At 40.9% G+C, this 27,605-nt stretch overlaps 1 protein-coding gene across 3 annotated transcripts; it reads right to left on the bottom strand.

Moving 5' to 3' along the window:
• Positions 1–6,306: 6,306 nt before the first annotated feature.
• On the bottom strand, positions 6,307–25,155 carry LOC146756423 (kinesin-like protein KIF20B). 3 transcript variants are annotated; one of them, XM_085524455.1, is made up of 14 exons: positions 24,973–25,151; positions 24,608–24,733; positions 24,205–24,344; positions 22,852–23,007; positions 21,734–21,918; positions 21,155–21,293; positions 20,303–20,425; positions 19,743–19,904; positions 11,348–11,467; positions 9,635–9,835; positions 9,116–9,196; positions 8,262–8,388; positions 7,574–7,716; positions 6,307–6,560 (listed from the first exon to the last, which is right to left on the bottom strand). In XM_085524455.1, the coding sequence occupies exons 4-14, from the start codon at positions 22,903–22,905 to the stop codon at positions 6,480–6,482; spliced, it is 1,416 nt and encodes a 471-aa protein (XP_085380581.1). In that variant the 5' UTR covers positions 22,906–23,007; positions 24,205–24,344; positions 24,608–24,733; positions 24,973–25,151; the 3' UTR covers positions 6,307–6,479. The 3 variants fall into 3 exon arrangements, with proteins under 3 accessions (XP_085380581.1, XP_085380582.1, XP_085380583.1); XM_085524456.1 differs by lacking the exon at positions 24,608–24,733 and having other exon boundaries at positions 24,973–25,155; XM_085524457.1 differs by lacking the exon at positions 9,635–9,835 and having other exon boundaries at positions 24,973–25,150.
• Positions 25,156–27,605: the final 2,450 nt, after the last annotated feature.

Genomic DNA, 27,605 nt, shown 5'->3' with positions numbered 1-27,605 from the left:
TCCATGATCACTTCTAGAATTCCAGGACGGCTGAGTTTTCCCATTTGAGCTCATTGAGTAATTAATGAAATCCACTTACTCCAAGTGGCATCAGTAGCATGATGGGTGGAAGGAATTTGTCCTTTAAACATCCAGTTTATTACTGGCAAGCGAGGTGCTAGAAGAAGCTGAACCTCTGTCCCAGCTACTTCAGAAGCAGCTCGAACCCCCTCATACACGGCTAAGATCTCCTTCTCAGATGGAGTGTAGTGCTATTCAGACCCCTTATCCGCTCAACTCCAAAATCCTAGGGGTCGGCCTCGGGTCTCTCCTGAGGCTCTTTGCCACAAACTCCAGGTGGGACCTTCCTCTAAAGCAGCAGTGTAGAGGATGTTCTTCACATCCTGTCTGTCCGTACCGGTTCCAAGGCCATGGCACGGGCTATTTCTTGTTTTATCTGCTCAAAAGCCTGCTGCTGCTCAGGACCCCATGAGAAATTATTCTTCTTCCGTGTTACCTGATAGAGGGGGCTCACTATGTGGCTGTAGTTTGGGACATGCATTCTCCAAAAGCCCACTACTCCCAGAAAAGATTGGGTCTCTGTCTTGTTGATGGGCGGAGACATAGCAGTGATTTTGTCAATCACATCTGCTGGGATGTGATGACGTCCATCTTGCCATTTTATACCTAAGCACTGGATTTCCTGGGCAGGCCCCTTCACCTTGCTGCGCTTAATGGCAAAACCAGCTTGCAAAAGAATTTCGATTATCCGTTTCCCTTTCTTGAAAACCTCTGCTGCTGTATGGCCCTACACCACAATATCATCATTATACTGCAAGTGCTCAGGAGCATTACCCTGTTCCAAAACAGCTTGGATCAACCCATGGAAATTGTTGGGCTGTGCTTCCACCGTTGGGGTAAACGGTTCCAGGTATACTGAATACCTCTCCAGGTAAAAGCAAACTGTGGCCTTCATTTTGCAGCCAATGGGATGGAAAAGAAGGCATTAGCAATGTCAATGGTGGCATACCACCTGGCTTCTTTTGACTCCAGTTCATACTGGAGTTCTAGCATGTCTGGTACAGCAGCACTCAATGGAGGTGTGATTTCATTGAGGCCACGGTAATCCACCGTCAACCTCCATTCTTCACTGGCTTTATGCACTGGCCATATGGGGCTGTTAAAAGGCGAGTGCGTTTTGCTAATCACTCCCTGATTTTCTAATTGGAGAATTAGCTTGTGAATGGGGAGCAATGAGTCCCTATTGGTGCAGTACTGCCGTCTGTGAACCACTTTGGTGGCAATTGGTACCTCTTGGTCTTTTACCTGGAGCAACCCCACAGCAGAAGGATCATCTGACAGACCAGGTAAAGCTGACAGCTGCTTGACACCGTTTTTGTTAACAGCAGCTATCCCAAAGGCCCATTGATACCCCTTGGAATCCTTAAAATATCCCATCCTAAGGTAATCGATACCCAGAACACTTGGCGCCTCTGGACCAGTCACAATAGGGTGTCTCTGCCAGTTTTTACCAGTGAGGCTTATTTCGGCCTCCAACATAGTCAATTCTTGGGAACCCCCAGTCACTCCATGGATATATATTGGTTCTGTCCCTTGGTGACTTGAGGGCATTAGGGTGCATTGTGCACCAGTGTCCACCAAGGCTTTATATTTCTGTGGTTGAGATGTGCCAGGCCACTTAATCCACACAGTCCAGTATACTCTATTGTCCCTTTCCCCCCCTGGCTCTATTGTTTACCTCGGTGGCTTGCAGCAACTGGAACTTTCGCCTTTTTGGAAGAGTTCACCTTGGTGGTTGTTTCGCATTGTAATTCTTTCACTCATGCCTGAAGTGCAGAAGTGGATGAATTACACCGGTCTTCACTGATGGCCAGGATTCTAGTCTTTTTCACGTCCCTAAGTCTTGCACCCCCATACCTCTATGTGGGGACCAAGGAGGTAAATCCCTCCCCTCTTTAAGGGTAGAGCAAGTCTGAGAGTGCCTCCTTAGACTGAATGAGTACAAGTCTATGGGGCCAGATGGCGTGCATCCCAGGGTCCTGAAGGAGCTGGCTGAGGTGGTTGCTGAGCCGCTCTCCATCATATTTGAGAAGTCGTGGGTGTCAGGTGAGGTCCCGGATGATTGGAGGAAGGGTCACGTCACTCCCATTTACAAGAAGGGGAGCAGGGAGGACCCGGGTAACTACAGGCCGGTGAGTCTCACCTCTGTGCCTGGGAAGATTATGGAACAGATCCTCCTGGACAACATGCTTGATCACATAAAGAACGAGCATGTGATCCGAGACAGCCAGCATGGCTTCACCAGGGGAAGGTCATGCTTAACTAATCTTGTGGCCTTCTATGATGGAGTGACGGCGTTGGTGGACAAAGGGAAGGTGACTGATGTCATTTACCTGGACCTGAGCAAGGCCTTTGACATGGTCCCGCACCACATCCTCATCTTCAAATTGGAGGGAAGTGGATTTGATGGGTGGACAACTCGATGGATAAGCAATTGGTTGAAAGGCCGCAGACAGAGGGTGGTGATCAATGGCTCTATGTCCAGGTAGAGGCCGGTAACGAGCGGTGTCCCCCAAGGGTCTGTCTTGGGACTGGTGCTCTTTAACATCTTTATTAATGACATAGATGAGGGAATGGAGTGCACCCTCAGCAAGTTTGCTGATGACACCAAGCTGAGTGGTGTGGTCGATACGGTGGAGGGAACAGATGCCATTCAGAGGGACCTTGACAGGCTGGAAAGCTGGGCTTGGGTGAACCTAATGAGGTTCAACACGGCAAAGTGCAAGGTTTTGCACTTGGGCCGGAAGAACCCCAGGCACCTGTACAGGCTGGGAGGAGTTGTCCTTGAGAGCAGCTCGGCAGAGAAGGACCTGGGGGTCCTGATGGATGAGAAACTTAACATGAGCCAGCAGTGCGCTCTTGCAGCTCAGAAAGCAAATGGGATCCTGGGCTCCATCAGGAGAGGGGTGGTCAGCAGGGATAGGGAGGTGATCGTCCCTCTCTACTCTGCTCTTGTGAGGCCCCATCTGGAGTACTGTGTCCAGGTGTGGAGCCCTCAGTACAAAAAAGACATGGAGATTTTGGAAAGGGTCCAGAGGAGGGCCCACAAAGATGACCAGGGGGCTGGAGCACCTCCCCTATGAGGGCAGGCAGAGGGAGTTGGATTTGATCAGCCTGGAGAAGAGAAGGTTGCGGGGTGACCTCATTGCAGCCTTTCAATACCTGAAGGGTAATTGTTTAGTTTGTGGAAGATTGTGGAATTTTAGTTTGTGGAAACTGAAAAATTGTACTGTTTGATACGTGGGTTTTGAAGGGAATGGGACAAACTGCTTTGATGGTATAAGAAAGTGTAATTGCTATTGGTATACAGAAGTATAATTGAGGGTGTGTCAAAGTGTAACTGAAGGTACAAATAGTGAAATCGTGTACAAAGGAAAAAGAGTAAAAGAGAAAGTAAGTTTATGTGTGCTGGTATGAGAGCAACCCCCTGTATTGTTTCCCCCCCCTTGCAAGAACTCTTGGAGTGAGAGAGAGCCGGGTACAGAGACTGTTGCTGTAAGCAGCAAAGGGGGAAGGTGGGGAGGAGGGGGCAATGGAAGTGAGAATAGCCTTCATGTGCAGAGATGTAGGAAACCTGAAATCCCAGTGTTAGCACTGGACACCTGGAGAGAAGGAGGTGAAACTGAAATAGGATGTTAGTAGTTTTTGTAATGATGAGAGTTTGGAAAGTGAGAAAGTTTGGGACAGACACAGGCTGGAGGAGTAAGGACTGGCAAGGTATAACAGGGATGTCAGGACTGAAAAGAGGTGAACGATATGAAAACAAAACAAAACTGATTGACAAACAGATAGTACGGGAATTGGTGATAATAACAGCTGTTACTGTTGTGGTGCCAGAATAGGGCCGTAGGACCCAGAGATCCCCTCAGGGAGAGGTGGGGGGAGTGGGGGCTTGAAGTGCCCAGGGAGGGCTCCGCCCCACTGAAAGGAAAGCAGTGTGCAAACTGCAACGGGAAATTGCATCTAGGGAAGCAGGATAAAGAGATTTATTTTCTGGTGGATATGGGTGCTTCTTACTACTCATAGATGGTTTTGTAACAGTAATAGAAGCTACTGCCCAACAAGAAAAGGTTTACGTTTTTTTTGGATTAATTAAATATAAACTAAGTAGGAATACAGAAATTCTTGTACCTGCCAGGTTGCTCTGGCAAGAAATTTAATAAAACTGGAGCTAAGGGTCCAACAATATTGACTGTTTAAAAACTGTAAGTCTGACATTAGCACAAATGGGGAAAAACAATGTTGTACCCCAGGAGTCACAGCAATATCAAACATGATGCACTTAGGGGTGTGGGCATCAGGGCCAAACATGAAGCCCTGAATAGAAGTTAAAAGCAAGAGATTGCCCAGTCAGGGTAAAGTGGTACCCTATAAGGATACATAACTGTAGAAGGATAGAAGACTTTCTGGAGTTTGGACTCCAATTTTGCAAAAATTTTTGATAGCAAGTGCTGTAGTTTGGTACAACACTTGAAGGCAAGTAATAGAATTGTTGAATGCATACACTCAGTGGTGGCAAATCCATGCACTTTATTAACCCAGTTAAGGAATGAATAGGTGGAGTTTACCTTCTGGATTTGAAGGATGTTTCTTCTGCCTGCTTTCTGTATCACGGCTTTACAAGTCGGTGTGCAGGTTTGGAGGAGCTCTCCCCCTTGCACCCGGCGCTGCGCAACGCTGGAATAAACATACCTGCTTTACAACCCATCTCTGGATTATAGAGTTTGATTCCGCAAGTCAGCTAAACATTTGTGGTTGGTTTTTCTTTTCCCTAAACAAAGCAACCTGTTTTCTGCACTTGCTGTGCCTTACGAAAATGCACAGAAATTAGGCAAGCCTGAGACTCACCAAACACCACATGTGACGTTTTGTAAAAGGTCAGTTTTGCAGCAGAGAACCACATATAATTATACCAAGTGTGCAACTACTTTTCCCATGCAGCAGCAGGCAGCAATGAGGCTGTTCTCATAATAAAAATACCATTTGAAAAGTAGTGTAATTAAGTGTATATCATGATGTACCCAGTAGCAACGAGAGCTCTATTAACAGCTTCTGGAACAAGTAGATCACTCCCATCCCCTGCAATGACTTTGCCTCCAATATCGCATGGCTGATAAATTGCAGTCTTCTGGATATGAAATATTTGCAAGTAATTTGCAAACTGCAGCTAATCAGAACTGTCTTCCATATTGTCACCAACCACTTCAGGCAGCATTGTTCCATTTTGACATCTGGCTATGAGGCATTCATGCACGGCATTCACATACGTAGGTCAATAAATAGGAGGGAGGGTGATTTCAAGTACTTATGCTTCCATCAGTTTCTTCTGTGTACCTGTGCAGTAGCTGCCCATCTCACCTGGTAGGTACGAATGCTGTTTTCTACTCCAGGTCAATAAAAGCCTCCATGTTGACATCCACATGCAGATTTGTCCAGCTAACACCATGGAGAAAAGCTTCTAAAAGTCAGTTCAAGTTTTTAATGAGATTGCTGAGCATAAAACCACATGATTCCCATGATTTTTCACAGATTGTTTTCTGCAAACCTGGATCTCACAAGCCTACAAGCAAGGAGAAAGCTTATCGGCACAGCAACAAATAGTACGATTGTGGGTTTTTTTAAATACAATCAGTATATTGTTCTATCACCAGCTGCTTTTAAGGCAATTCACTCCCATCAAACTCTCAAATATTCACCCAAGTCGGCTTTCATCCATGTTTTTACCTCCTGAGCAATTGAATCTATAGGAACTATTGGACTTGGAGACAACACAAGGACATACTGCCAGCTGAGAACCTTTCAGCTAATTCATCCAACAGCATCTAAAGGTTCGAAGCTCACTGAGGGGGAGAACAGTATTTGGGATATTAGAATTCCCCCCAAATGTATTGGGTTTATTTTTCTAAGTTTATTAATTTAAAGCTGAATTTGCACAAGTGAGGGAAAGCACCTTTCTTCCACACTGAGGAATTGGCACCATCTTCTCTCCAAAGAAAATTCTTTAAAAAGGCCCAAAAATTAAGTATACATAAATATTAATGTGTATTCATGCTCTTCCCTCTGCCAGAGTTCTGCTAAGTACAAAAGTCACGTGAAAAAAGCAAGCCAGGCCATCCTGAACAAGTACAGTTATTACTGCACAATGGGTAAATAGCAATCAGTCCTAGAGATACTGTTCCTATACAAGGGAGGCAAGACAAAAATAAATAAACCCTTAACCACAATAAAATCCAAACCCAGTTTAAGAAAGCTTGTATTTATTTCAGCCTCAATGGAGTCAGTTTGAAACTGTCAGAGAGACACTGTACACCCATATACAAATTTAAGAACACAACGGAGTAACTGTTACTGTTTATTAACAACCAGTTTTAATAATACGATAAAAGTATGTCCTGAGAAAGGGGAACAAACATGCTTCTTCAAGGTTTTTTAGCTGTTCTGGATCTCAGCCATCGCTTGATGATCAGATGATCACTTTCCTTCTTTTGTTCCTCAGATTCCTGAAGAAAACATTTCAAAAGTTACTCATCTTTTCGCACAAGACTGACAAGCTCTTCTTGACCCACGCAAACATATTTCTTCCCCTAAATGGATTTCAGAATAGCATTTGCTTATTATATTTTATTCAGAAAACTATGGGATACTGAGATCATTTTAATGCAGCGTAATCACAAGGAACAAATATGGAGAATGTACCAAATCCTGTTTATCTTAAAAAAGCACACACATCTGAGGAAAGCCTGAAGGCAGCTTTCATTTTGAAATACTTGTTTTCAAAAGAGTATTATAATACTTGTTTTGTGAAACATGAAGCGTTCAGAAAACATTTTTAGCCTCAATCCCTGTAGCTATGACTTGCCCAGAATTTCAGTTCTCGGTTCAGTTCCATGTTCTCAGAACTACAGTGAGAGAAGAAATTGTCTCATCTTCTTCATCCTCTAACAAAAAAAAATAACCTTTTGGTTTCTGCCCCTATCATTTGTCAAATCATCAAAAAATTCAGAGGGATATTACAGTATGGGCAAATGATCACTATGCTGAACAGAAAAAGGACTCTAATATAATTAAAAGATGCAGTTCCAACAGTGCAAGAATGTTCTTAGCACAATAGCTGCCGACAGAGTCATGAAACTGGCACATCAGGTCCTTTGCAAGTTGGCTTAGACAGGAGATCATAGTTTAAGCATACCTAAAAAGCTGTCTAAGTTGTGCTCTAAAAAAGCGTGTAGTAGAATAATCCCACTCCAACACACTGAAATTATCTATGATTCCAAATTAGAAGACATCTCCGTGATTGCTACATCACCTACTTAGTAAACTGTAAGCCAGCCAAACACAGAGATCTTTGAGGACAAACTAAAACAGAACAGCAGGAAGACCAACAAGAATGACTTGGTAGAATAAAGAAATACCTCAGTACTTTCAGCCTCCCCCTGCAAATAGATGAAACCTCCAGTCTGTTTGGACTCCTTAGTAGTTTATTTTAAGCCAAGACTACAGTATAATCGCTTACCGAAGAAGCAGGTATATCTAGAGGGCCAGAAACGACAGTGGAATACAGCTTCCTTTTGGATCGTTTTGGCTTGGTCTCTCCTTCTTCGAGACTTTCAGGTTCGTTTGATTTAGGAGAACTTACTGTTGACATCAGCTTCTTGGCTAGAAGAAATTTGTTTTGATACGTAAACCAATCAACTTACTGGTTTTGTGAGTCTTTAAATCAATGAATGCAAAAAAAGCTTCGTAACAAACTTGGTTTATAAATGACACGTAAAATTTAAGTGAAAATACTCAGAAATTGTATTTGTTCATCGAGGTTCTTTATTGCTTCTATAGCTGAAACAGTTTATAGCTTCAGGTACGGCAGCTTAAAGCACGCATTAAAATGGAGTATGAAAGACAATCATGGCTCAGAAGTCGCTGGAAGTCAGAAACTTCAGCAGGCGTTAAACAACAGGCCTAACTTTCGTGCTGACAGAAGCACAAGACAGAACCAACTTTCTCTGCATACTTGTAGGTTTTCACAAATGTAATAATGAATCTCTGAAGAGATGAATAAATGCATTTACTTCATAAATCAAAGGACAAGACAACTTAACATGGCAGACAAGTTCTCTAAGAACACATACATTAATAGCCTACAGCAGAAACAAGCCATTCTACAATGTCTAGAAAACATGGAATAAAACTTATTCTACACCAACCTTTAGAGTGTATAATAGAAGGAGAGCTTTGAATAAAATCTCCAACTTTTTGCAGTGTTTCATCCTTCTTTTTAGTCAGTCTTGAAGCATGTACTCGCTTTCTCAGGAAGTAGTCTTTTCCGGATTTCTGTTCAACAGAGATGTGAACATGTGAAACAAGAGCATTGTTTAAACTTCATTGTAGTTCAACGTTATTTTAAGTTGACATTTTGAGCTTTACTACTGACACCTCTGTTCATTATGCTGATGATACCACAACGGCAAGTAATGTAGACAATTTTATACCCTTTAGGGAGTTGTCAAAATCTCAGCTATTTCAAGGCATACGTTTCTTAAAGTTTCTTAATAAGGCAGTAGTTTCTTTAAAAGTAGCTCCCAAGCTGTGGAGTTGTTTCTTACATAAGCTGTTCTAATTACATAAAATAAAAAACATACAAAACAGAAGACAACAGATGGGAAAAATCTACTACTCATACTCTGACCATGCCAAGGATACTGCTATCACATGTGAACATCTGTTTTTAATAACTGCCATGCATATTAATGATATGAACCTTAGTTTAATACAAGGGCTTCACTTACAAAAGCACACAATAATACACTAAAGCTTCTCTTCCCAACTATTCAGTGTGCAATATCCTTCCCTCCAAATCATTACACAGTACAGCCATTACACGCTCTGGGGACAGACTGACTTGCCCTTTGGTTAGCTTATGGAATTTAATAGGAAGAGCTCATAAGCATGTAAGATTCCCATTCAGGTATACACATAAGGATAAGACACTGCTTCTTTCGTGTGACCACACAATTACAGGAAGTCCCAAGCTAGCTTCAAAACTAGAACAAAAACCAACCATTTTCTCGTCACTTGCAGAGGGTGAATTAAAAGCCATGACAGAATTTGTATTTTTCGTGTTCTCACTTTTCACAAAATCCTGGGAAAATAAGACAAGTTTCAGCCATGATTCTTTTGGAAAGAACAACTGATGTCACAAAAGTGAACACTTTAAACACTTTTGCTAATAGTAGGGAAGTATCTGCTAGTGGTAACTATTCCACTGTAAATCAGATAATAAATAAGCATTCAATTATAAAAACAGGACATTAAGATATCAGTATTAGACATCTCATGATGTCTAAAAAGCTGATTTATGTCTACAGGTTTCAAAGAAAATACACAATGGAGTTAAGAGAAATTCCCTTCTCTTAAACCATTATCACTGAGCTTGGCTATTAGTTTTGTTCATTAAAGCAGTTCATTGATTAAATTCTTCAACTACTTTACTGAGGTAGAAATAGCATTTTTTTAATGCTTAAATGAGAATGGTAAAAAGGCATCAGATATTTTGTTTTCTGTTGGGTCTAGGTCATACCTCATCCATGTCATCACTTCTTTTCTTTTTTGCCTTAGGCATTTTCACTCCTAAAGGTATCATGCTGCCGTGCTGCTTTATCTCCATCTTATCAGGTTGCAGAGGTGTCAGTGGGATTTCCAGCTCCGGTTTTGGGAACCGACTAGTTTTGCCATTTTCTGCGGACACTCCAGAAGAGTCAAGGACAGTTTCCAAATGCTCCTGATAGCACAGAAGAATTTTAAGTGCAAGTGTTAAGGTAGCCATGAGATTAAAAAGCTATAAAGCATCTGGAAAAGGATATGTAAGCATTCGATTTTCCTGCTCTAAGAACACTTGTAACAGAAGGAGTCTATTTCAGTTACAGCAGAGTTTTACCCCTCTTTCCTAGAATTTGTTACATTTAAAGTTATTTCCAATCTATGATCACAAAAAAAGTTCTCCATGTTAAACTGAGCCTGATACTTTACAAGTCATTTTTTCTCAAGGGCACAGACAACTACACTTTTTTTTTTCTTATAGAGAATGGTGGTAGAACTGACACGATTTTCTTCATCTCAACTCTGCTGTGTCAGAACTGGGCAGGAACAGGAGCATTTGATTCAAGTGTTCGATTAACTTCCAGCTTAATCTTAGGGAATTTGCCCTTCCTCTTCTACACTAGAGATGTTATTTACATAAGTAAGGTCCAGCTGGCAAGGTGCAAGCCCAGTACAAGTCATTGAAGAACTCCATTGCTATCTTTTCCCTGGAGAGAATACAGACATTCAAGCAATGACACCGTACTTAAGCTGAAGGCTATCATGTACCTGCTCATGGTCAAATGGCAGCAAATGCACAGCTAAGTGACAGGGAAATGTCAGTATGCATTTCCCCAGCAGCACTTACTGTCCACAATCCACCCAATCCTGTTTTTCTCAACAGGAACAACAAAGTCAGAACTGAGATCACCTGGACTCCTCCTTCTCTATGGCAGGAATTCAGCTAGCATATCAAAAATGAGTTCAGATGCTGGTTGAACACATGGAAGACAGGCTGCTGGGGACTTCAGAAAATGGTAGATGGCTGCTTCAACTGCTGCTAGTAACTAGCAAACTCCAGTGTCCCAAACACAGACTAGCAGCTTTTACTACTTACACTGTTCCGACCCCCTGAGGGGAGTCTTCTTCCTCTCAAAAAGTTACCAAAGATTGTAGAAAGACAAAAAGTAGTCAGAGCCACTTTATCAGGCTCTGCTAAGAATCTGAATGGAGTATCACCACCCACTGTATTTCCAAGAATTAAGTTGGTTAATAAATACTTTGTTTTTAAAATATATGTAACTGCTATTTTATGAAAGTTAGCAATTAAAAACTTATATAGGAATGATTAACATCATCTGCTAACAAAACAATGTCCAGAAATCCTGCAGAGGAAGAAAATAAGTTCAATTTGCTGTGCCCGTTTCAGTGGCTCCATGAATTTTTTCCAAGTAACTTATCTAATCATGAGCCACTTCATAAGCATTAACATGAGGAGAGTTTTCAACAGCACCTGAAAAAAATTCATCACACAATTGTTTCAACAGCTTTTATTCCTATCAAAGGCTATAAAAACAGGTGATCTGATCACCTTGAAAGGGATAAATAAATTAAAACTTGGGAATTGTTTAGAGAACATGAGATCTTTTCCTACTCATTCCTTATCAAAAGCAATACAATCACAACATTTTCAGATCTGAAGTTTCATACTAACCTCAGATTCATTTAATGAAGTGAGGCTCCTAGTACATCGACGTGACAAATAATTGTCTTCAGCTTTGCATCTTAATGGAATACTTTCTCCAGTTTTAGTTTTGCTTTGTTGTTTCCTAGGCTGTAAATATTTAAAAGGAGTAAAGATTAGGCTATGCATTAGACCTCCAAAATATCTCCAGTTTTCTAAAGTTACAGTGTAAAACCTCAGGCTCAGACGCCACATGAACACGTAAGCTGAAACACAGCACAAGTGTGGGAAGGTAGTAACATCTATTCATTGTGTGATCTTCAGATACACCCTACTGGGTCTCACTAACAGTCTCAGGCAGTATTCTGCCTCCAAAAGAGAGAAAGCGAGACATTATTTAGGGACAAAATCTGTAACGCTGGTCGTTTTGTCATCCATTCCCCCCATACTCTGCACGCTCACAGCTGCTATGTTAGAACACCAAAGGCTAAACCTCTGCCTAATCTTCAGCATCCACATACGAATGCATGGAAAACTGCATGGAAAAGTTCCATAATGTACACAGAGAGATGGTGTTCTAGTAAATAAAATATTTTTGAGAAGATGAGAACTCATGTTTGAGTGGAAGACAAAAAGAACCAACAAGTACTCATCACTGAATATTTAGTTAAAGGACTATATGCCAAGAACAATGATTCCAGCTCCAGTATCTCCTAGGAAAACAGAAGAACAAAAAGGGGTTAACAAGATGTTAAGTACTGACTTTCTATAAATATAATCATACGTTTTCATTTACAGAGTCATTCCTTCTACTTTGTCTTTCTTCAAGTAAAGGTTTTTCTGGCAAACACTGAGGGCTACTGTGGTTAAAGCGTTGTTTTAATTCCTTTATAAAGTCATCTTTGTCAGCCAGTTCTTTTCTTAACTCTTCTATCACAGTTGCATTATCCTAATAAACAGTAAAAACTGCTGAGTTGTGGGATTGGCAAAAGGAATTAACACACACAAGCAGTATTGCAATTACTTAGTAGCATCAGTTTTAGAATTGCAGGCTAGAACACTTAACTATTCAAGAACAGTAACATTTCATGGATTTGTACGGTCACTGTTACAAGTGCAGTAGTCACAGAATTGCCTGGGAAGTTGTAATACAATATATTTTGATTCTTCTATTTTACTTATGTGCTTCAGCCTTCATCTCTCTTAAGATATAATAACCCGAGCTTTTATTTGTTCCCAAATCCTCGGTACTGTGAGAAAGTCGGCAGTTGTAGGGGAAGTTTTGCTATGAGAACATCTTTCTTCTCAGAGAAAGTGAATCCAAACATTCTCAAAAGAGCACAACTCATTTAGTCTTCTGTTTAGCTTCTGAAATTCTATGCTACGGCTTAGATTGGCTATCCTGATTAAAAGCTGGATGTTGGAATAAGAAATGCAACTTCCAGAGATCATCCCCCCTCTGCATTTTGATGCTTCCCTTAATCTCTCTCCACGTCCCCTTCTGTCTTTTCATGCCATTGTAGATACTACCTCAGAGAAAGCAAAGAAAGTAAGAAACCTGAGACAGAACTACTGTCTGAGTATTGAGCCTAGCTTGGGATCCGGAAATGCTGTGAATTATCGGAAAAAGCTACAGATGTCCAGTATGATTGTAGGATCATAAGCATCAAACTGACATCTGCTTATCTGAACTACTGAAAAATTTGAAATTTTAGTAATTAACAGAAATTCTGTTTCTGAAGAACAAAAATAAAAGCTGGTCTTTTTTTGGTTATGTCATGGTTTTGTAATTTTGTAATTTTGCTATCAGTATTCCACATCATAACATCATGTAAAGTATGGATACTTCTATTGAATGTGCAGTCCACAGAAGAAGACTACATATCCCAGAGAACAACAGGGTTAATGATAAGTCACGGGACCAGGACTCTATATAATCTCGTTCCCAGGCTGGAGTGCCCTCCTTCTTCTCTCGAACTTCTCGGAGAGTGGGAAGTGTTCCAGCCGTGTCGCCTAGAGTTCACAGTAGGCCTCTTGGTTTTCGGGGACTCTCTCTCTCTGTTTCGTTCGATTTGTTAGCCTCAATTATATTATATTGTGTTATCTTGTATTTCGGTATCATATTTAGTAAAATAAGTTTTTCCTCCTTAGATTGTCGCTGTTTTATCCCACTCCCTTTTTCCCCCTCCTTTCCGGGCCCCGGGGGGGGGGCCCACGGGGTGGCTTCCCCTGTCACGGGCATAGGTAAATCTAAGTAACCCGTGACAGATTTTTGGTGGAGGATGCGGGCATAGAGCTTTTTAGCTTTTAGAACGACTCTCTCTTTACTCTTAAAGAGCTTCGTTAGGGGAGTGTTATCTTTTCGTAGCTGCTCACTGAGAACGTGACCTTGAAATACCAGACATATTGTCAACATTAAGGGCTGCTGTACATTCTCAGCACTGCTATCTAACTTTTGTGTAGAAAATAAAGGGATTTCTTTCTCCCTTAGAGCAAAGCTAGCTAGCTCTGACTTTTACAGAGCCTGCCAGCTATGAATCCACTCTTCATCCCAGTTGCTCTGTTTAAGGGATTGAAAGCAATTATGATCTTCTTAAAGTATTGGTCAACTATTAACACCATAATTTGGTGTTGTGGAATTGTGCAGGTATATAGCCTAATAAGGTGGATACTGATGGAGACACCTGCCTGGTACTTTTATGAGATGTGGTATGGTCAGAATTTTGGCACCTACACCCCAGATGGAATTGTGAATCTTACAAACACTTGCATCCCAGATGGAATTGCGAATCTTACAAGTACTTGCATCCCAGATGGAACAGGCAATTTTACAAACAGCACCATGTTTAATTCATTGTACAGGCTAAAAAAACCCTTTTTATTTAGGTTGTACTCTCAGGTTTCCACACGCCTTTCAATAACTGAGATAGGGTTCATACTTGCATCCATGTTATCACTATTAATGAATGCATATATGTTCCTATGCATTCGTTCTATGCGGAAGTCTCCTCCAGAACCAGAGAATGATGACTGGCAGGGAATATGGAAAGGTTTAGGAAAAGTCTTAGAAGCATGGGGACCCGCAGTGTCATGGGATTTCACTCTTGAACACCTAAGGGACCCTAAGAAATTAAGTGAGTATTTGGGTCAGAGATCTAAGGAGGTAAACCTTATGTGGGGTTTGGCTTATGCATACCGTGCTTTGTATCATACTATTCTGGAGAGAGAGAGTTTCCGATCTGAGATTCAAGCCCAAGTTAATTCTGATCAGTCACAGGAGGCATCAGTAGCAATATCAGTTGCCCCTGTGGAAGGCAAGAAATGGAAACTGGTGTCCATGCATCTAGAACGAAAAGAAGGAGAAGCACAGGGCGGGGCAGCAGAAGACCCAGGTGCCGGGCATGGAGCAGTACCGAAAAAAGCAAAGGCAAAAACCAAGAGGCACGAAGAAGAGACTGATGATGAGGAGGAAATCACCTATTGTCGACCTCTGAAGCTGACTGAAATCCAGGGCTCAAGAAAGGAGTTCACACGGCGTCAAGATGAAGGTATCCTTGCTTGGTTGCTTCGCTGCTGGGACAACGGGGCCAACAGCTTGTCTCTAGATGGTAATGAAGCTCGCCAACTAGGAAGCATTGCCCAAGATGCAGGTATCGACAGAGGGATTAGCAGATGTTCGGATGGAGCTGCCACTCTCTGGTTGCGGCTGTTAGAAGCCGTGAGAGAAAGGTACCCCTATAAGGATGCTTTGAAGCCTAAATTTGATAGTTGGAATACCGTCCAAAAAGGTATTCAGCGCTTGAGGGAATTGGCCATGGCGAAAATGTTGTACAGCCCTGATCCAAGCGAACTTGACCCTGAGAGATTGAGGGCCGATCCTGACATGTGGCAGAAAATCACAAGTACAGCACCAGAGAGAATTGCACAGTCATTGGTATCAGGATCTAAAGGATTCGTGGACAGATGGCCCCGAGTTGTTGAGCTGATTATAATGCTTCAAACCACCGATCAGCAGCTCCCCCAACTGCATGCCGCAGTTTCTGCCATCTCACGGCTAGAAAACCGAGTAGATGAAATGTGCAAGAAATTGTTTCCATCAACTAATTGCAATGATCCCGTAATAGTATCAGAAACAACTGATGAAGGTCAATCCTCGTACGGGCCACCAGGTCTAATGAAGGATCTGATCAAACTAGTCCAGTCCTACTCCTCACCTGCATCATCAAAAGTCTCAGCTGTTAAACGCACACGCTTCCCAGCTCGAGCAAAGAACAACAGTATTATTGCACCGTGTGTTTCCATGTGGCGCTACCTACGTGACCGTGGAGAAGACATGAGGAAGTGGCATGATCAGCCCACGTCTGCACTACGAGCACGGGTGAAAGAACTACTAGACATACCAACCACCAGTGGAGTTGCTCCAGTCATCACAGGTAACCAATAGAGGGGCCCTGCCCTCAGTCAGGGGAGGGAAAGGGATAATAGAGTTTATTGGACTGTGTGGATTCGATGGCCTGGCACATCAGAACCACAGGAATATAAGGCACTGGTGGATACCGGTGCACAGTGCATCCTAATGCCCTCCAGTCATGAAGGGACAGAATCAATCCATATTTCTGGAGTGACTGGGGGCTCTCAAGAATTGACTGTGTTGGAGGCTGAAATAAGCCCCACTGGCAAAGACTGGCAAAAACATACTATTGTGACTGGCCCAGGGGCTCCATGTATACTGGGTATTGATTACCTCAGAAGGGGGCATTTCAAGGATCCTAAGGGGTATCACTGGGCCTTTGGGATAGCTGCTGTAGACATGGACAACATTAAGCAGCTGTCTGTTTTGCCTGGCCTGTCAGAAGACCCGTCTGTTGTGGGGCTGCTACGAGTAAAAGAGCAGCAGGTACCGATTGCTACAAAGACAGTGCACAGACGGCAGTATCGTACCAACAGGGATTCCTTGCTCCCCATTCATGATTTGATTCGCCAGTTGGAGAATCAGGGAGTGATCAGTAAAACTCACTCACCTTTTAACAGTCCCATATGGCCAGTGCGTAAAGCCAGTGGAGAATGGAGGCTGACAGTAGACTACCGTGGCCTGAATGAGGTCACACCCCCATTGAGCGCTGCTGTGCCGGACATGTTGGAACTCCAGTACGAGCTGGAGTCAAAAGCAGCCAAATGGTATGCCACCATTGACATTGCCAATGCCTTCTTTTCTATTCCTTTGGCTGCAGAATGTAAGCCACAGTTTGCCTTCACCTGGAGGGGCATTCAGTATACTTGGAACCGTTTGCCCCAGGGGTGGAAACACAGCCCAACCATTTGCCATGGGTTGGTCCAAACTGTACTGGAACAGGGTGGTGCTCCTGAACACCTGCAGTACATTGATGACATTGTTGTGTGGGGTGATACAGCAGAAGAGGTTTTCACAAAAGGAGAGCAGATCATCCAAATTCTTCTACAAGCCGGCTTTGCTATTAAGCGAAGCAAAGTAAAAGGACCTGCCCAGGAAATTCAGTTCTTAGGTATAAAGTGGCAGGATGGACGTCGTCACATCCCAACAGATGTGATCGACAAAATCACTGCCACGTCTCCACCAACTAGCAAGAAAGAGACACAATCTTTCCTGGGTGCAGTAGGCTTTGGGAGGATGAACATTCCAAACTACAGCCTCATTGTAAGCCCCCTTTATCAGGTGACGCGGAAGAAGAACGATTTTGCATGGGGCCCTGAGCAGCAGCAGGCTTTCGAACAGATTAAACAAGAGATAGCCCGAGCTGTAGCTCTGGGGCCAGTACGGACTGGACAGGATGTAAAGAACATCCTCTATACTGCTGCTGGAGAGAAAGGCCCCACTTGGAGTTTGTGGCAAAGAGCCTCAGGAGAGACCCGAGGCCGACCCCTGGGATTCTGGAGTCGATCATATAAGGGGTCTGAAGAGTGCTACACTCCAACTGAGAAGGAGATCTTAGCCGCGTATGAGGGGGTTCGAGCTGCTTCCGAAGTAGTTGGGACTGAAACACAGCTCCTTTTGGCACCTCGACTGCCAGTGCTGAACTGGATGTTCAAAGGACAGGTTCCCTCCACTCATCATGCTACCGATGTCACCTGGAGCAAGTGGATTACGCTGATTACACAGCGAGCGCGAATGGGAAACCTCAATCGTCCAGGAATCCTAGAGGTAATCATGGACTGGCCTGAAGATAAAAGGTTTGGAACATCACCAGCAGAAGAGGTATCACGTGCTAAAGAGGCCCCACCATACAACGAATTACCAGAAAATGAAAAGAAATATGCCCTATTCACAGACGGATCATGTCGCATTGTAGGGAAGCATCGCAAATGGAAAGCTGCTGTGTAGAGCCCCACACGACAGTTTGCAGAGGCCACCGAAGGTAAGGGAGAATCAAGTCAGTTTGCAGAGGTAAAAGCTGTCCAGCTGGCCTTAGATGTTGCTGAACGGGAGAGGTGGCCAATGCTGTATCTTTATACTGACTCATGGATGGTGGCAAATGCCTTATGGGGGTGGTTACAGAGGTGGGAACAAAATAACTGGCAACGGAAGGGTAAATCTGTTTGGGCCGCTGAATTATGGAAGGACATTGCTGCCCGAACAAAGAATATGGTTGTAAAGGTGCGTCATGTGGATGCACATGTGCCCAAAAGTCGGGCTACTGAAGAACAACAAAACAACCATCAGGTAGATAAAGCTGCCAAAATTGAGGTGGCTCAAATTGACTTGGACTGGCAGAATAAGGGTGAATTATTTCTAGCTCGATGGGCTCATGAGACCTCAGGTCATCAAGGAAGAGACGCGACATATAAGTGGGCCAGAGACCGAGGGGTGGACTTAACCATGGACGCTATTGCGCAGATTATTCATGATTGTGAAACATGTGCCATAATTAAACAAGCCAAAAGGATGAAACCTCTCTGGGAGGAAGGGCGGTGGCAAAAGTATAAATATGGGGAGGCATGGCAGGTTGATTATATCACCTTGCCACGATCTCGCAGTGGTAAGTGTTATGTACTCACCATGGTAGAGGCAACCACTGGGTGGCTTGAAACATACGCAGTACCCCATGCAACTGCTCGAAACACCATATTAGGTCTTGAGAAACAAGTCCTGTGGCGACATGGCACCCCAGAAAGAATTGAATCTGATAATGGGACACATTTCAAAAATTCTCTTATAAATACTTGGGCCAAAGATCATGGCATTGAGTGGATTTATCATATTCCCTACCATGCACCAGCTTCTGGTAAAATTGAACGATATAATGGGTTGTTGAAAACTATGTTGAAAGCAATGGGTGGTGGAACATTTAAGCACTGGGAGAAGAATCTGGCAGAAGCCACTTGGTTGGTGAATACTAGAGGATCTGTCAATCGTGATGGTCCTAGTCAATCTAGCCCCCTACACACTGTAGAAGGAGATAAGGTCCCTGTTGTACATGTAAAGAACATGTTGGGAAAAGCTGTTTGGGTCCTTCCAGCTTCTGGAAAGGGCAAACCTATCCGTGGAACTGTCTTTGCCCAGGGACCTGGGTGCACTTGGTGGGTAATGCAGAAGGATGGGGATGTTCAATGTGTGCCACAAGGGAATTTAATGCTGGGGGAGTGCAGTCAATAATTTTATGTATTTATGTATATATGTTTGCATGTGTAGTGTATTTTAGTTATTATAGTTGTACATTTAGTTATGTTACATGTAATTCTACTGTTTAGATATCATAATTTTACATATGTGTATATATATGTATATATATATTTACCATGATGTAATAATGTAGAATAAGGGGTGGAATGTCATGTTTTTGTAATTTTGTAATTTTGCTATCAGTATTCCACATCATAACATCATGTAAAGTATGGATACTTCTATTGAATGTGCAGTCCACAGAAGAAGACTACATATCCCAGAGAACAACAGGGTTAATGATAAGTCACGGGACCAGGACTCTATATAATCTCGTTCCCAGGCTGGAGTGCCCTCCTTCTTCTCTCGAACTTCTCGGAGAGTGGGAAGCGTTCCAGCCGTGTCGCCTAGAGTTCACAGTAGGCCTCTCGGTTTTCGGGGACTCTCTCTCTCTGTTTCGTTTGATTTGTTAGCCTCAATTATATTATACTGTGTTATCTTGTATTTTGGTATCATATTTAGTAAAATAAGTTTTTCCTCCTTAGATTGTCGCTGTTTTATCCCACTCCCCTTTTCCCCCTCCTTTCCGGGCCCCGGGGGGGGGGCCACGGGGTGGCTTCCCCTGTCACGGGCATAGGTAAATCTAAGTAACCCGTGACAGGTTAGTTGCACATGATGTCAATACGGCAGTGTTCAAGAACAGAACCACACCCAGAATACAAAGAGCAGGTACAGGAGTTTTACAGAATTTATGGGTAGCTAATCAGGTAGGAGGAAAGGAGAGCTGACCTTGCTTGAATCCTTTAAGGCAGATTGTCTCAGTTCTGCTATTTCTGTCTCTTTTTGTATGGCATTAGAAGCCAAAGTTTTGAGCTGTTCTTCCAAAGCTTCTACTAACTGATCTCTCTCCTCACGCCACTTTTGAATATTATGGTCCTTTTCCTCCAGCTCCTATATTTCATGTTGAAAGAAAAGCATACACAGTAGAAACAAGCAGAATCTTTAAGACAGCCTAGAATTAATAAGTTTTTCATATAGCATAAATAAGGACTCAAGCTGATAAAAAGAGTTTATGGTAATACATTTCAATTAACATATCGTGATGTCACTCAACAAGATCAGGTTACATGCATGTATTACATATGTATTTACTATGCAGATTATTGTATTTAAAGCAATCTGCCAGTGCTCTGTAGTGACTAATTATTTGAATATCTTTCATGGTCTACCACTAATTTCAGTTGGCCACTTTCATTTTGCTCCAATTTTTTTTTTTTTTTTGACCTATTTCCTGTTGCTTGGAAAACCTGCATCATTCATTTAATAAAAATTAAGAGCAAGAAAAATACCTGTTTAAGTTGTTGTATAGTATAGTCTTTATAATCCAGCTCATCCTTAAACTGGTTATTAATCCTTTCAAGTTCTTCCATCTTGTTCCTGAGGGATTCCTCCACAGAACGCATCGTGGACACCTGTAATGTAAGCACAGCTCACGGTTCATTAAAAGACTTCTGTAATCCAACCTGGCCAAATACTTCTTTGTTAAATAAAGAGGAATTCACAAACAAGTGCTGAGTAGGAAAACGACAGCAAGTGCAAGGTTACCAAGGAAGACATGAATTCATTTTTAAGCTTCAATTTTCCACCCCAAGCACACCCAATAAACTTTCAGACTAAGATCCTGCAAAATGGGTTTTAAAATATCTACTTGTTTAATAATTAAATTTTAACTATAAACATCACTGAAGCTGAAATTGAAGAAAAAAAATATACATGCTTATATTAAAGAGCCTCTGGAAATTAGTCTATTTCTCTTCAAGTAAATAGCATTCTTCTTCCCAGTTATCAGCGTTTTTTCACAAGACTTAGGTTTTAGGCTTTGGAGTTACCACGGATACCAATGGCAAGTCACCAGTAACGTAGAGATAATAACGAGTCCCCTCCAGAGGCAGATTAGCTATTCTCTTCACAAACCTTATTCCAGACTACCAACCAACTTTACTTTCCTCTGTTCATTATCTATGTGATACCATGTTTTAACTTCTGGTCCCCTCTAGAGCTTCAATGGCAACTTTACCTAAGATTTGCTGCTAGCCACACTAGTGTGAAATTTCCAGCTTCATAGTTAAAGTTTGAGAAGTTTTAACAGCAGAAAGCCAAGCATAATCTTACAGAAAAAAATATCTCAGTTGACTACAAACCTCGCTTTGTACTTGCTGAATTTGTTTCTCGGCATCAGAATGTTTGTCTTTTAGATCTGCATACTCTTCTTCTTTCCTCTGCAAATCTTTTTTCAAATTCAGTACAAGGGCAGAACTCTCAGAAAGAATATTTTCTAGCCTTATGTTAAAAATAAAGACACAAAGAACATTACTGTTACACATCTCATGGAAACAGCAATTACAGCTTAATCCATGCCCTGCCTGTTGGTTTCTATTTGTAAATAGACTCTTAAATCTATCCAGACCAGTGACAAGATTTAAACAATTACTTTTGAATTTCAGCTTTCTTCTCATAATCAGATGCTGAAGCAATAAATTATTCAGATGCTATTCTGAGGGATATACAACAAAACCACCAGAAATCCCCATATTATTCTTTATTTCCTTGCATACTCCTGTTTTCCCTTGGAACTCAAGTAGCATACCAAAGCATCCTAAAGTAGTAGTTTGGCCATTGATAAGCATGCAGATGCATTAAGTCGAAGGGATGTTCCCATTAACTATTTTTAACTCTAGTTCATTCTCAAAGGGCTCTAAGTTAACTCAGTGGTTACTTACGATTCTATATGTTGCACTTTCTCCATTTCACTCTTTTCCCGAAGAGAATGTTTCATCTGCTCCAAGCTTTCATTGAAAGCCAAACTTTTGAGCTGTTCTTCCAAAGCTTCTACTAACTGATCTCTCTCCTCACGCCACTTTTGAAGATTACAGTCCTTTTCCTCCAGCTGGGCAACAAGTCTTTCCTAAATGAAGAACAGATGAACAGTGAACATCACCTACTACACACTGAACTGTTCTAACACTTCGGTAGTTAGCACCGTTTTACAGTCTTAGTAAATATATGATCTCTTCAAGATCCACAGGAGCTCTAGAACTAGTTGCACTACAAACCTACAGAAGCAAAACTATGCTTCTATTAGACAACCTACACTACTCTCCTTGTGAAAAAATATTAGTATTATTTAACAACTTCAATTTGCTCATTTAATGATTACTAATGAGCTTTAGGAAAATAAAGTCACAAAGTGATAATAATACTAAGCTCCTCACATCCTTCTATGCTGCTTGCAGGTCCAGAAAGTCGGGACTAACTACTTCCAGATGTAAAAAAAGCTTTGCAGAATGTACAGATTCACATGTTTAAGAAGTTACATGACAAGAGCCCAGCAAACAGCTCAAGTAACTCAAGTGACTTTGTTATCAGTCACTATTTGGAAAGTGATAAAGGAGCAAAACTGTGGCCGTTTGACCAAGTATTTTTATTCAGTATCTGGAGAGAAGTTTGTGGGGTTTCTTTAGAAACTCAATTTCCTTTTCTTCCTTATAAAGGCTTAAAGGCCTTCTGCTTTGAAGAAAAGAGAACGTCTGTTGTACAAGCTATTGTACAAAATACTTTCTTAGCCTCATTAAATAGTGATCTATTTTTCAACTGTAATTTTCTTATTGATGTCCCACATACGTGACATTTCATTATGCACTTATGAAAGATCTTTCTTTTTGTGGCCCCCCCATTCCTTCCTTTTCCAAATCAAGCAGTTCTCATATGGGCTTTGCCACATAAGAAAGCAAGGGGACTTGGACAAGCTGCTCTTATGCACCCTTACTGTTAATACTTGGTATGTAGTTGTCTCCAAACTACAGGCACCAGACAACTCTGCCAGGACCTCATCACTTACAGTTTCTGCTTGTTGCTTTCCATAATGTTGTCGGTCCTCAGCAAATTGTTTCATTTCTTTGTTGCGAAGATTCTCAGCTTCTTTTATCTGATTTAGGAGCTCTTCTTTCTCCTCCAGCCACTTTTTTCTATCAGTTTGATACTTAGTCTCACTTTCCTATTTCAAAGAAACCAAAAATGAAATAGTGAGACATTAAGGAATAAAAGTCTTAAAAGCCAGGTCATCATTAAATAGACTTGTTTCTGCAAGATAACAGAAACATTAGCAGTTTTTACTACAGAATATTCCCAAAGGCAGGTATTGGATAATCATTAGTTCTTTTCCATTAAAAAATAATCATTTCCAGTATTTCTTATTCAGACTGGAGAGCCTCCATAAAACATCTCTTTTTCTTTATAAATGTTTACACAAGCTTTACAGAACTTACACCAAAAGTCAGTATAAGAAAAACTCTTTTAACTTAAAAACTTCTAACACTTTACGCTGCCTTGCAGCAGTTGTAGAAAAACTTGCAGCTCCTTCAGGGTTGAAAGACAAAGAAAAGCAACATAGTTTACACTGTAGGAGTAGTCTCCTTTCCTATCAAACCTACTGGCAGACATTCTCATATATAGGACAGAGCACCTGAGAAACTGCTTGGAAAAAATAAAAGTCTTTTAACCAAGGAAAATTAGTAGACCCGCAGCCCAACAAAAAAGGCTTCCTGGTGATAAAGTTAGATGATGATTTCGATAGCTTATATTAGTTGCCCAAGCAACTAACAGAAAACAGTTTTGACAAATACACCGTAAGTTACAATTTGCTTTGAGTTAGTATTCCTTTCTTGCAAACAACAATTGTATAAGTATACTCTGCTTATAGCACATTGACGTGGTATAGAATGAAGCAATGAATGTTCAACTTTCCCCTCTTCTTGAAAAAGGGAATTGGCTCTGCGCATTAAAAAAAAATATCATGAATAAGCTTACTCAAGGTGAAGGAGGAAAGAAGTTCAGAACCATTCCACTAACAGAGTGGATGTAACCTATTGTATACTCACTTAGAAAACTCCCACTGCCAGCCCATTACTTTTATTTAAAAAAACAAACAAACAACAACAACAAAAAATAACATCAGATGGGATAAGACAACTAACTGTTCAGAGGCCAGCAAAAGAAGCACTGCTCATGGCAGCATAATGTAGGGAAGGCTACACTTCCTATACTATGGGGGCATCAGTGATGCCATTCTTAACGTACCACAAAAAAGCTGCACCTGGTCCCTATTGCATGTTGCACTGCAGCTTTTACAGGAAGTTTCTGTAATCAATATAACAGTTTACTTTATCAAGTTACAACTTTGAAGTTAAGTTACCTCCAGCTCTTTTTGCAGCTTTATTAATTCTGTATTGTTTTAATTCAAATTTGCCTCATCACTTTCGTTGTTCTTTTGCTGCCAGTCACCATTGCTCTGGTATTCCAGTTCACTGTATTTGTGTTTCCATGCAATCAGTTCTACTCAATACACAAAATGAGGTTAGATAGCATATCATTTCAAATATATATTTGAAATACCACACCAATGACTTTTTACTAAAGCAGCTTCGGTTTTATCTGCTACAGACATAAAAAAATAACAGAAGCCTTTAACTACAAGAGAGTTGTTGTTTACTATGGAACGTTAATGCCTAAGTAACAGTCACATGAAAATGGAAGTGGCTATCACAGTACGTCTAAACCCCTTTTGCATCCCTGCTCCCTTTCCCTGGAAAGATTACCTGAAGCTAATTTTTGGTTCTCTTCTAACTGAGCTTGAAGCATTTCATCTTGTTCAAGCTGCACTTCCTCTTGTTCTTCTAATGTCATCCGCATAACTTCAATTGTTCTATCCCTTGCACACAGATCTGAAGGTTTGAAAATTTACAGATGAACTCCCTACTAGCTCCCATTATTCTCAAATCAAGATTCTCCCATGACCAAAAGCTCTTTTAAAAGAAATAGAGCATCTCCATTGAAATATTTACATACAAATATATGCAGACATGTTTTAAAATTGAAACACAGAAGACTCAAAGTCATTAGCAATGTGACAACATTTACACGGATATTCCACACACACACACACACACAAATAATTGCTGACCGTCACATAGTTGGTCATAGTCTTTGGAGATATCTTCCATCCTCTCAGTTTCCACCAGCTCCTATATTTCATGTTGAAAGAAAAGCATACACAGTAAAAACAAGCAGAATCTTTAAGACAGCCTAGAATTAATAAGTTTTTCATATAGCATAAATAAGGACTCAAGCTGATAAAAAGAGTTTATGGTAAGACATTTCAATTAACATATCGTGATGTCACTCAACAAGATCAGGTTACATGCATGTATTACATATGTATTTACTATGCAGATTATTGTATTTAAAGCAATCTGCCAGTGCTCTGTAGTGACTAATTATTTGAATATCTTTCATGGTCTACCACTAATTTCAGTTGGCCACTTTCATTTTGCTCCAATTTTTTTTTTTTTTTGACCTATTTCCTGTTGCTTGGAAAACCTGCATCATTCATTTAATAAAAAATAAGAGCAAGAAAAATACCTGTTTAAGTTGTTGTATATAGAAGTCTTTATAATCCAGCTCATCCTTAAACTGGTTATTAATCCTTTCAAGTTCTTCCATCTTGTTCCTGAGGGATTCCTCCACAGAACGCATCGTGGACACCTGTAATGTAAGCACAGCTCACGGTTCATTAAAAGACTTTGTAATCCAACCTGGCCAAATACTTCTTTGTTAAATAAAGAGGAATTCACAAACAAGTGCTGAGTAGGAAAATGACAGCAAGTGCAAGGTTACCAAGGAAGACATGAATTCATTTTTAAGCTTCAATTTTCCACCCCAAGCACACCCAATAAACTTTCAGACTAAGATCCTGCAAAATGGGTTTTAAGATATCTTCTTGTTTAATACTTAAATTTTAACTATTAACATCACTGAAGCTGAAATTGAAGAAAAAAAATATACATGCTTATATTAAAGAGCCTCTGGAAATTAGTCTATTTCTCTTCAAGTAAATAGCATTCTTCTTCCCAGTTATCAGCGTTTTTTCACAAGACTTAGGTTTTAGGCTTTGGAGTTACAAACCTCGCTTTGTACTTGCTGAATTTGTTTCTCGGCATCAGAATGTTTGTCTTTTAGATCTGCATACTCTTCTTCTTTCCTCTGCAAATCTTTTTTCAAATTCAGTACAAGGGCAGAACTCTCAGAAAGAATATTTTCTAGCCTTATGTTAAAAATAAAGACACAAAGAACATTACTGTTACACATCTCATGGAAACAGCAATTACAGCTTCATCCATGCCCTGCCTGTTGGTTTCTATTTGTAAATAGACTCTTAAATCTATCTAGACCAGTGACAAGATTTAAACAATTACTTTTGAATTTCAGCTTTCTTCTCATAATCAGATTCTGAAGCAATAAATTATTCAGATGCTATTCTGAGGGATGTACAACAAAACCACCAGAAATCACCATATTATTCTTTATTTCCTTGCACACTCCTGTTTTCCCTTGGAACTGAAGTAGCATACCAAAGCACCCTAAAGTAGTAGTTTGGCCATTGATAAGCATGCAGATGCATTAAGTCGAAGGGATGTTCTCATTAACTATTTTTAACTCTAGTTCATTCTCAAAGGGCTCTAAGTTAACTCAGTGGTTACTTATGATTCTATACGTTGCACTTTCTCCATTTCACTCTTTTCCTTTTCTCGATGAGAGTGTTTCATCTGCTCCAAGCTGTTTTTCAGCTGCATAACTTCTTGAATCAGATTTGCTTCTTTGCTACTTAACTCTTCAAACTTTTTGTCTGCATTTGCAGACTTCTCCTGCAGAGTTGCTGTAACTGTCTCCAGATTAACAATAATAGATTCTTTTTCTTTAACTAATTCATTGAGTTTTGACACATTGTCTTCCATTGTCTTGGAAGCCTCCAGGCGATATTCAAGCTCTCTTATTTTTACCTCACAGTTGGCAACTTCCTCCTGAAATTGTGCAATCACTCTCTGATCTTCTGCAGTCTTTTCTTCAAACTCCTGAGTTTTCTTTTCTATTTGCTCATGTAACTGATTCACAAGATCATCTTCCTGACTAGTGTGAGTTGTAATCTCACATAGCTTCCTTACAAGTTGACGATTATGATTTTCAGCATTATTCAGTCCCGCCTTTAGGTTTTCATTGTCTTGAAGCAGTGCTTTGATGTGCTGACTTTTTTGTGAGAAAACATCAACAATACTTCTGCATACTTCCCAAATCCTTTTAAGACTATAGTTAAAGGAGAGGCCCTGCACAAGATCTGAGATGGAAGAAGTCTTTGACTGAATGCATGCAGAACTAATTTGAGATGTCCCTGGCTCATCTTTTTCAGAGTCTGAGGAATCCTTTACACTGACAAAGTCAGTACCGATGGCGTGAAACTCTAAGTGACATTTGTATAATTCATCTAATTTGGTCCACATTTCTTTTACTTGTGACACTTTATCAATTATACATTCTTTGGCAACTTCTATGTTGTTAGTTAGTTGGGCATTTTTGTCTTCTAGTGTCATATTTATAGATTTCTGTTCATCCAGTTCAGAAGCAATTTCCCGATAGTCAGCTTGACCCTGCAGAATTTGTTCACGGAGGGCATCAGCTGTTTCTTCAGAAAAAGAAAGCTCAATACGCAGGCTTGTTACCTGCTTACTGAAATCTTCTTTTTTATTTTTTTCTCCTCTGCAT

Source organism: Coturnix japonica, chromosome 27 (genome assembly GCF_054131305.1).
Source record: "Coturnix japonica strain WE chromosome 27, WE-NBRP24, whole genome shotgun sequence".
Lineage (NCBI taxonomy): Eukaryota > Metazoa > Chordata > Aves > Galliformes > Phasianidae > Coturnix > Coturnix japonica.
The sequence above is the reverse complement of the archived record's forward strand: the minus strand, read 5'-3'. Positions and strand labels throughout refer to the sequence as shown.